This window comes from Melanotaenia boesemani, chromosome 3, assembly GCF_017639745.1.
Source record: "Melanotaenia boesemani isolate fMelBoe1 chromosome 3, fMelBoe1.pri, whole genome shotgun sequence".
In the NCBI taxonomy this organism is placed as follows: domain Eukaryota; kingdom Metazoa; phylum Chordata; class Actinopteri; order Atheriniformes; family Melanotaeniidae; genus Melanotaenia; species Melanotaenia boesemani.
In genome coordinates, this window is record NC_055684.1 from 29,281,428 (window position 1) to 29,290,636 (window position 9,209).

The 9,209-nt window shown below is 40.8% G+C and overlaps 1 protein-coding gene across 2 annotated transcripts; it reads right to left on the reverse strand.

Annotated features, from left to right (window-relative positions):
* Positions 1–1,479: 1,479 nt before the first annotated feature.
* irf6 (interferon regulatory factor 6) lies at positions 1,480–9,209 on the reverse strand. Of its 2 annotated transcripts, none has more exons than XM_041979680.1 (8): positions 8,950–9,209; positions 8,510–8,684; positions 7,912–8,107; positions 7,730–7,831; positions 7,357–7,596; positions 3,568–3,960; positions 3,200–3,318; positions 1,480–2,564 (listed from the first exon to the last, which is right to left on the reverse strand). In XM_041979680.1, exons 2-8 carry the CDS (start codon positions 8,681–8,683, stop codon positions 2,322–2,324), a joined length of 1,467 nt encoding a protein of 488 aa, XP_041835614.1. In that variant the 5' UTR covers position 8,684; positions 8,950–9,209; the 3' UTR covers positions 1,480–2,321. The 2 variants fall into 2 exon arrangements, with proteins under 2 accessions (XP_041835614.1, XP_041835613.1); XM_041979679.1 differs by having other exon boundaries at positions 8,510–8,688; positions 8,950–9,208.

Genomic DNA, 9,209 nt, shown 5'->3' on the forward strand with positions numbered 1-9,209 from the left:
CCAGAGCTCCTTAAGGCTCTGGATGCTGTAGGGCTGTCTTGGCTGACACGCCTCTGCAGCATCGCATGGACATCAGGGACAGTTCCCTTGGACTGGCAGACTGGGGTGGTGGTACCCCTCTTCAAAAAAGACAAGGGGAACACACTCCTCAGCCTCCCTGGTAAGGTCCATTCAGGGGTGCTGGAGAGGAGGGTCAGTTGGATAGTTGAACCTCAGATTGAGGAGGAGCAGTGTGGTTTTCGTCCTGGTCATGGAACAGTGGACCAGCTCTACACTCTCTTCGGGGTCTTGGAGGGGGCATGGAAGTTCACTGAACCAGTCTACCTGTGCTTTGTGGACTTGGAGAAGGCGTTCAACCATGTCCCCCGGGAACTCCTGTGGGGGGTACTCTGGAAGTTTGGAGTGCTGGACCCCCTTGTACGGGCTTTCCGGTCCCTGTACGACCGGTGTCAGAGCTTGGTCAGCATCGCCGGCAGTTAATCAGAGTCGTTTTCGGTGAGGGTTGGACTCCGCCAAGGCTGCCCTTTGTCACTGATTCTGTTCATAACTTTTATGGACAGAATTTCTAGGCACAGCCGAGGTGTTGAGGGGATCCGGTTTGGTGGCCTCAGGATTGGGTCTCTGCTCTTTGTGGATTTTTTTATTTATTTATTTATTTATTTATTTAGGACAATGCATATTAATCAACATATGAGCAAAAGCTTCACAGTAAATATGCCAGAATTAGCCACAAAAGCTAAATTGCATCTGTTGTCCTAAGGATGATGTGGTTCTGTTGGCTTCATCGGGCCGTGATCTGCAGCTCTCACTGGAGTGATTCGCAGCCGAGTGTGAAGCAGCTGGGATGAGAATCAGCACTTCCAAATCCAAGACCATGGTCCTCAGCCGGAAAAGGGTGGAGTGCTTTCTCCGGGTCGGCAATGAGGTCCTGCCCCAAGTGGAGGAGTTCACGTATCTTGGGGTCTTGTTCACGAGAATATACATATATATATATATATATATATATATATATATATATATATATATATATATATATATATATATATATATATATATATATATATATATATATATATATATATATATATGTACACATACACTAATGCAGAAAATAGTAATTAAAAAATACTTGAAAATGCATTGTTAGAAAATGAGACAAACAAAAATGCTATGTTCATGGTACAATGTTCTTCAAATGGATAACATTAATTTGTTGGGTATTCATTTATCATCTCTATACCCATTGATCTTTGTTTTTCATGAACAAATCTATTTCTTCATATTTCACTGACTCAAACCAGCCTGCTGCTGCTCCAATAAACAAAGGTCAGCTGTCTTCTGTGAGCACATTTGAAGGTAGTTTATCCCTTGCATCAAAAGCAAGACCACCATGTTTATATTTGTGTGTTTGCAAGCAGAATTAGAAAAAAAATTTTCCCAAGAGACGTTAGTATTTCATAATCATGAATAAAAAGAAAATATCTTAGCATTTTTATTGGTAAAATTAACATGCAATCAGATGGTAAATACACCCAACATGCCATAAAACAATTCAGCGCCCAAAGTGCAGTGGAATCCATTTAAAAAGAAACCCATGTAGCTGATTGTCATTTAGTTAAAAGGCAGCCTGGATATAAGTGACTTAAATGAAATATACAGTATAACAATAATAATAATACCCTACACGGTTAATGGGAAATTAAAATGGCTAAAGACAAAATGCTGATCAAACTCTACTGTGGAAAACTTACGATTCTGTGAGTGTCTTTAAAGAGTTGATCCACCTAAATGTTTCAAATATCACTGGACTGTACTGCCATGTAGGAACTGTAAAAATCTGTTGCTATCCATACTTTGATTTACATTTGCCTAATTTTTTTCTAACTATAAAATCCCTTGTTAGATACATTGCTCCAAGTTATGTAGGGTCAAAAGATAAAGAGACATCTGTCCCCAGGTCATGACTGACCATGTCTAGTACAGTCAGGTAATCACTACCCGATTTGGATAAATAAGACATAGGGCAATATCTGTTACTCATTAACTATGATAAGTGTTGCCTTGTAACAAGCAGGACTCTGGCCCACATAGCAACCACATCTGTTTATATTTTTTGCACACTGAGTCACCACTCTTTGCACCACTTTTAAATATAAAAAAAAAAAAGCATAGTCACAGCACAGTTTTACTAGAAAGAAGTCGAAAGGCATAGAAATCTTAAAGCATAATGCACACACTTCTAGATTTGATTACACATTAGTACTTCTTGGTTAAGAACTGGCAACTTTCAGTGGCAGTGTGAAACCTACAGACATATTAGTTCACAGTGTGGGTTGCTTCTCAGAGTCTGAAAAGACCATGTTTAGGCCTGGACCAGGAGGCAAAGCCCAGCCGTCCTGGCCTTGGTGGGTCTGCAGTAGGCAATACAACTGCTTTAAGTGGGTCACTATGTTGTCTTTGATGTCTGGGACTGAAATCTGCAGGCGAACACTGCCGCTGTCAAAAGATCGGGTGCAGTCTCCAGAAAACATCTCACTGATCATTCGGGCCACTACAGGAATGATCTGCAAGGAGAAAGAAGGTTAGAATACGAGTCTCAGAAGGGATCTAAAAAACACACAATAGATGTCCGACACATTAACATCCAACAATGCAGCAGAGCAGTATATAATTGGGTTTACCTGAAGAGGACATGATTTATAAAAGACTAACAGAAATCACATTGATGGGTAAATATGAGCATTGCTATCAGTACTGATCATTCTCAAAATATAACAACTGCAAAGTACTAACAATTTAGATAAATAAAAAACTGAGAAAAGTGACACAGCAAAGAGAGCTCCAAATTCTGCCTGAGAGGAAGAGACGTGGTTTATGAGGAGACCACTCTGAGCAGCATGCATGGGAATAAATCTGCTGCCCCGTGCTGCTCTGTCCAATTTGTCAATCTGTGATCACTCTAAAATTTTAATATAATTCCCAAACTACTTCTTTTTGAAAGATAAACCAGCAATGTCCACTCAGTCAGTCTCGTAGTCAGTGTTTAATGGGCTAATTAAAGTTTGCTATTGTGTTATTCACATGAAGGACGGCTCTGTGTTTGCTCAACACATATAAAAAGAAACATCCCATTTATGCACATTAACAACTTAAGTCAGCAAACAATTGTCAAAAGAACAGTTACATGAACATTTCTCACCTGAACCACGATGAGTTTTCTCTCCTTGGGTCTTCCATCGGGCCACTCTTCTCCAAAACAAAGATTGATTTCAAACCCAGTAGGGTCTGGAGTCAGGCCACGCTGGTGAGCTATCACACCTGCACAATAAAGAAAGAAATTTGTAAGAATTTTACATCATATCAATTTGCAGTTCAACAAAGTTTAAGTTACTTTTCAGCAGGAGCTGAGGTTTAGCTCTTATTAATAAAAAGTAATTATGAATCCATCCATATGCATTCTGATCTGTATGTAGGATCTTTTCTTCAGCCTTGGTGGAAAACCTCAGTGTCTGTTTGCTCAATTCAGTACTCAGCTGAGAAGAGGGAAAAAGTGAAAAAATTATTTACCGCTGAGAAAAGACTCCAGACAAAAGAGTTTGACCTTCCTTTGCCTCTCTATAAGATTTGGTGCAGCTGTGTTTGGAGCACAGGGGCCGGACCAGTACACCTTACACTGGCACAGGCGGATTGCGTAGATATCATGGCCGCTGACCTCCAGGATTAGACCTCGGTCCATCACATCCAGCAGGCGGGTGGTAAAGACCCTCTGCTTGTCATTGGTGATGTGCTCTGGGGTCGGGAAGCGCAACTGTTCCAGGTTTACTGGCCCAAACAGCTCTTCCTGGTTGACCATGGGCCCAAGATCCCCATAGAACAGCCTGCAGCCCTGTGGGTTGCTCACAGTCACAGTGGGACACATCTCCTTCCCTCTGTACAGGAACTGCACCTCCAGATCTGTCACTGGGTCAGAGATGGAGGTAGACATGTTATTGACAATTCATCAAAACATCTTATCGGAAGTAATGCTTCAATTTAAAAGAACAGTCTACCTAAATGCACAGAGACTTACATTAGCCTACATTGAGGACCTTATGTTTAAGCCATCCCACAATCAGGTATTCATATATAATATAGTGTGTATTTTTTTCTTTTAAGCAAGATCTCCTTACAATTATTCTCTTCAGATGGAAATCTTCCCCTCAGCACTTAAACTGCTGTGGTGAGTCCCCATTTGAAGAGAAATCATTTAGATCCTTTTTCATCGAACTGCTACATGGATATATCAAATTACTATTTTTAAGCAAAATTTTAGAGAAACTTGTCTTCAGTCAGTTGCATGACTTTTTAGAAAAACACAATATTGGTAAAAAAAAAAAATAAATAGTTCGGATTCTGCTCTAACCACAGTACAGACACTGCATTAGTTAGGACAGTAAATTACCTAATGGCCAACATAGATCAAAACAAACCCTCAGTCCTAAGGCTGGTACACACACAAGGATTTTCTAAATCTGACAAGATTTTTATCTGTTAGAGACCCCACACATGATAAAAAAAAAAAATCTGACATTCAACAGTTTTAATCGTACTGTGTGTGGTGTGCTCCGATAATTTCAGCAAAGAACAACACACACATAACGATTCTGTCCCGCAACCGATCTAAAATCCAGACCTCTGAGCCGGAAATCTGTCATGATTAAACATGATCTAACAAAAACGAAGAAGAAGACACATAGCAACAACCAGAAAAATGATCAAGAAGAACCATAGCAACAACCAGAATACACAACACCCAGCATGGCAGAAGACATGAATTATGAAGTAACGGTGGTGGTCTTGCAATTATTAACAGAAAAATCCAGAACTGAAGACAGTGTGAACAAGGACTTTATATCCTTCCTTGCTCCCCAGTCAGCTCGCTCTCTGATTGGCTACATTCCGTACCACGTCACCATCCACATCGTCTCAACTCAGAAGTCGCTGGCTTTCCACACATGTGAAGATTATTGGTCGTAAATATCGAACATGTTTAATACTTGTGATTGTCAGACACGAGCCATTTCGGAGCCGATTGTCAGGACAAACACACTCTTAACACCTCAGACCAAATGATAGGATAATCTTATAAGACTTAAGATAATTGTGCGTTTGCCGTCCTTGGTCGGGAAGAGGGAAAATCAGGACAAAAACAGCCTAACACAGCAGCCTTTGATACTGTGGATCACCAAATTCTTTTACACAGACAAGAAAAGCTGGTGTTGGTGGTTCAGTTTTAATAAAGCAATAAGCCCCGAGAAGCCGTGGGTTACAGGGATTTTACAACGGCGGAGGGGTGTGCTAAGGCCCGACGCGAAGCGGAGGGCCTTATGCCCCTCCGCCGTTGTAAAATCCCTGTAACCCACGGATTCAAGGGGCTTATTGCTTTTACAAAACGGTTACCCTTCATATTGCTTATAAAATATAAATTTAATTAAAGAAACACACAAATCGAAATTTACCACAAAGTCTGACATTTCTTTTCTTTTTTAGCAATTGTAAAAACAATTTACAACGGAACAGGTAAGTTGCGCTCAGAGCTATTGGTTGCTAGGCAACGCTACGCCCGTTGACACTGGCGCAGGAATATTTTGTGATGAGGTCTTACCGGGTCTATGTGTGGGTTACACTCAATTTATCACGGCATGGAACGCTGCTCAGCCAATCACAATTAAGGATGAGAAACACCCGTTTTATAAGTTGGTTTAAATCCTACCCTTTTACCAGAGAATTTTAATTATTTAAGATCAGAACTTTAAAAGTAAATTTAAATAATTTGGGGTGTCTTCCACAGTGTCTACTTTATGCCAAGCATTTTTTTAATCTTTACATGTTGCCTTTAGGAGAAACTGCATCAATTTCCATGGTTATGCTGATGACACCCAGCTTTATACAACCGTGTTTCCTGATGACCCTTTAGATCCTCTTCAAATTGTATTTGGATTATTAGACAATGGATCACAACAAACTCTCTCCAATTCAACCATGCCAAAACTTAGGTTTTAGTCATTGTTAATGAAGCCTAGAGAGAGAAACTGTCTGCACAACTGAAATCACTGGTAACAACCCTCTCTACAACAGTAAAATTCTGGGTACCACCATTGACTCCAGTCTTACCCCTCCTTTACACCAGGTGCGTGTGCACCATGTTATAGCTACAGCATGGTTTTGTTACAACCTCCGTGGCATGGCAATTTTTGGAGGGAGCGTGTCAGGTGTGGAGAGCTCTCGAGTGCAGTCCACCTAGCAGGATCTGGGAGATCAAGAAATGACAGGAGAAGTGTAGAATCACAAGATTCTCCACTGCCAGGACAATCGTCTCATCATCTATTTTGACAAAAAACAAAAAAAACAAACAAACAAAAAAAAAAACACTGAGACCCCCTGACCAGTTAAACAAGTAATGTTTACATGGTTCACCATGAGGGCTTTTATTTTGAAATATACCAGAAGCTTTTACACTGCTCCCGTGCCAGATTTCCTGTCTGCCTCTATCTGAACTGCAGCAATTGACACATTCTGGGTGAGTGAAGCACAGCGACAATGCGCTTCTGGGAAGCTTCTGATACGTACTGCATCGCACCCGGTGGAAACCAAACCATTGATTAAAACAGCCGCGAATAGTGCAGGTTGTGGCACAGCCGTAACGGGCTGCGCACACACCCGATTTAAAGGAGGGGTTAGTTTTGAGAAACATGAAACATGAGAAATGTAACTAGGACTGGTTTAATCATCTCAAGAATATTGCAAGACTTCAAGTTTCTCTCTCAAGCCGGTGCAGAAACAATAATTCATGCTTTTACTTTAGATATAAACAACCATCCACTATTGTACATTAGCTCCATAATTATTTAGTAATTATTTCGCTAATAGATATACAGAAATCTTCACATTAGAAGAACTGAAAGCACAAATTTTGAAGAATTCTTTTTCTTTTCCTTCGTTGTTCCCTTTCAGGGATTGCCTAGTCAAATAACAAAAAGCTAGCAATTAAATCTGTTAATAAAAATAAATAAATAAATAAAGACCTGTTGAGTGTTGACAGTTTTAAGAAAAGTTATTCAATTTAGCACAGAATATAGACATGGTCTTTGTTTTCCTTTACTTCACCACTCCATTTCATTTCAAATTTCATTAAAACAAGTCTGATAGTTTTTGCATATTCCTGCAGTCAGTCAGTCAAACAAATGATCATCACTGATAATATCTCCCTGACTTGTCTTGCTTACACTGCTACTTTCAGGACATCCCCTTTAAAGTTGTGTGACCAGTTGGTTGTTTTATTTAAAAAAAAAGAAAACAAACAAACATCACACTCACTTGGGAGGGAGCTGATCCACATTTCTGGAGAGGCAAAAAATTGTTCTGACAGCAGAGGGGGCTGCAGCAAGGGATCGGGCAGAGGAGGACTGGGCATTTCAACCATGGGCGATGGGTGCATCTCCACATCGGTAGGCTCCTCTTTCGGCCAGACCTCGATTGATGGGGGACAACTGGGAGGATGCATGGATGACTCTGAACCCACTGGAGACCACATTATGAGAGGAGAAGGACTGGTGCCTAAATGAGGAAAGAGAGAAGAATTTATTCATTATTAACAGCAATTAAACTATGCCCATATTTTTTTCTTTTCTTATTACTTTAACACTTATCAAACTGTCACAACATCAATGCTTCAGCAAAAGCCACTTACCATTGGATGGGTATGGAGGAGGAGACTCTGGTGTCTCTGGACCAATATCAACATCATCATCATTATAATCATCTGGAGTCCGAGAACCTGCATCTGAAGAGGCTGTGGGATAAGAAGTGTCATTTAAAAAATGCAAATATTTAATTCTATAAAACACTTGCACGCAAACAGCTCTTACTTGCCTTGGTTGCTGGGGGGTTGTGGGATGTCACAGACATCATATATCTTCAAAGGATTCATGGGAACTTCTTTGGTGCCATCATAGACTAGGTTAAATTCTCTGCTTTTGTTCAGGGCACATCGAAGCTGAGCTTTCCATTTTGCTGGATCAGGTTCATCAACTCCCTCCTGAAACTTCCCAGTCTCTACAGCCCACGCCTGGAGGAAAAGTAAGAAAGGAGATCAGTTACACATCAGTGATATTCTTTTTATTTTATTATTTATTTATTTATTTTTTATGTCTCTGCATGCCTTCTTTTTACGTGTTACTTTCATGTCATACACAATGTGTCCATAAAACAATCCAAAAAAGCTTTGGTTGCAGCTTACATCGGTGTTAGCTGTGCCAGATTAAGGGCAATGCCACCATAAAGGCTGGTGTCCCCTGACTAAATATATTGGTCCAAAATACCTGCATGCAACCTCATTAAAAACCAGAAAAACAAACATAGGCCCAGTCCTGTACTAATGGTCCTTTCATTAATCTTTCTCAGCACTAGAAACCATAATGGCTCAAACAAACATATTACAAAGATTTAACAGGGGCCAAATATTCTTTACCTTAAATATGGTGTCCTCATCTTCGTGCTGGGGTGTGTGGCGTGTGGCGTGTTTCCATGGGATCTTAAAGCGCATGGCCTCGCGGTCGATCCACACCAGACCGGGGTATCGTCCACTGTCCACCTGAGCCACCAGCCACGGCTTGAGGCGGACACGTCGAGGGGTGACTGACATCCTGACTGACAAAACACACACAAACCGGTCAGTCCACACTAGACTAGCCTGGAAGGCTGAGTAACTTTCCAAACTGCCAGCACACCAAACAATGCTACACTGTTTACCAAAATCCTGCAAATCCGGATTTTCCAAACATTTCAAAGCATCACATCTTAATATTAATTTCTTGTATTGTTGCCTTTGTTTGCAGATTAAGAAAAGTATAGTTTTAACAACCAATCTTAGCCTAAACTAAACGCGAGAATGAATAAGGGCAAACGTACCTGAACTTAAGCAGGAAGTTGGAGGTCTTTCCTTGACGGGCTGCGAGCTAGCAGCTGAGAATAAAACCGTCTGTTTCCTGTGGAAGTTAAAACTCCCCGAAAACTCACCTGGAGAAACGTTAACCGACGATAACTTCGACGAAATTCATTTATAACAAAAAGAAAAGCACAACTCGTGATGACTTAGGTGACTTTGAAGAGCCGCTTTTTTTTCTCCCTCGGCTCGGTCCTTCCCCTTCTTTCCTACTCACCGAAACTCA

Bases quoted from the DNA above. Each gene is read 5' to 3' on its own strand.
- irf6 (XM_041979680.1), bottom strand. From the start codon at position 8,683: ATGTCAGTCACCCCTCGACGTGTCCGCCTCAAGCCGTGGCTGGTGGCT. The intron at 7,597-7,729 runs GTAAGTGGCTTT...TTCCTCATTTAG, and splicing joins TCCTCCATACCCATCCAATG to GCACCAGTCCTTCTCCTCTC. The intron at 2,565-3,199 runs GTGAGAAATGTT...TTCTCCTTGCAG, and splicing joins GAAAACTCATCGTGGTTCAG to ATCATTCCTGTAGTGGCCCG.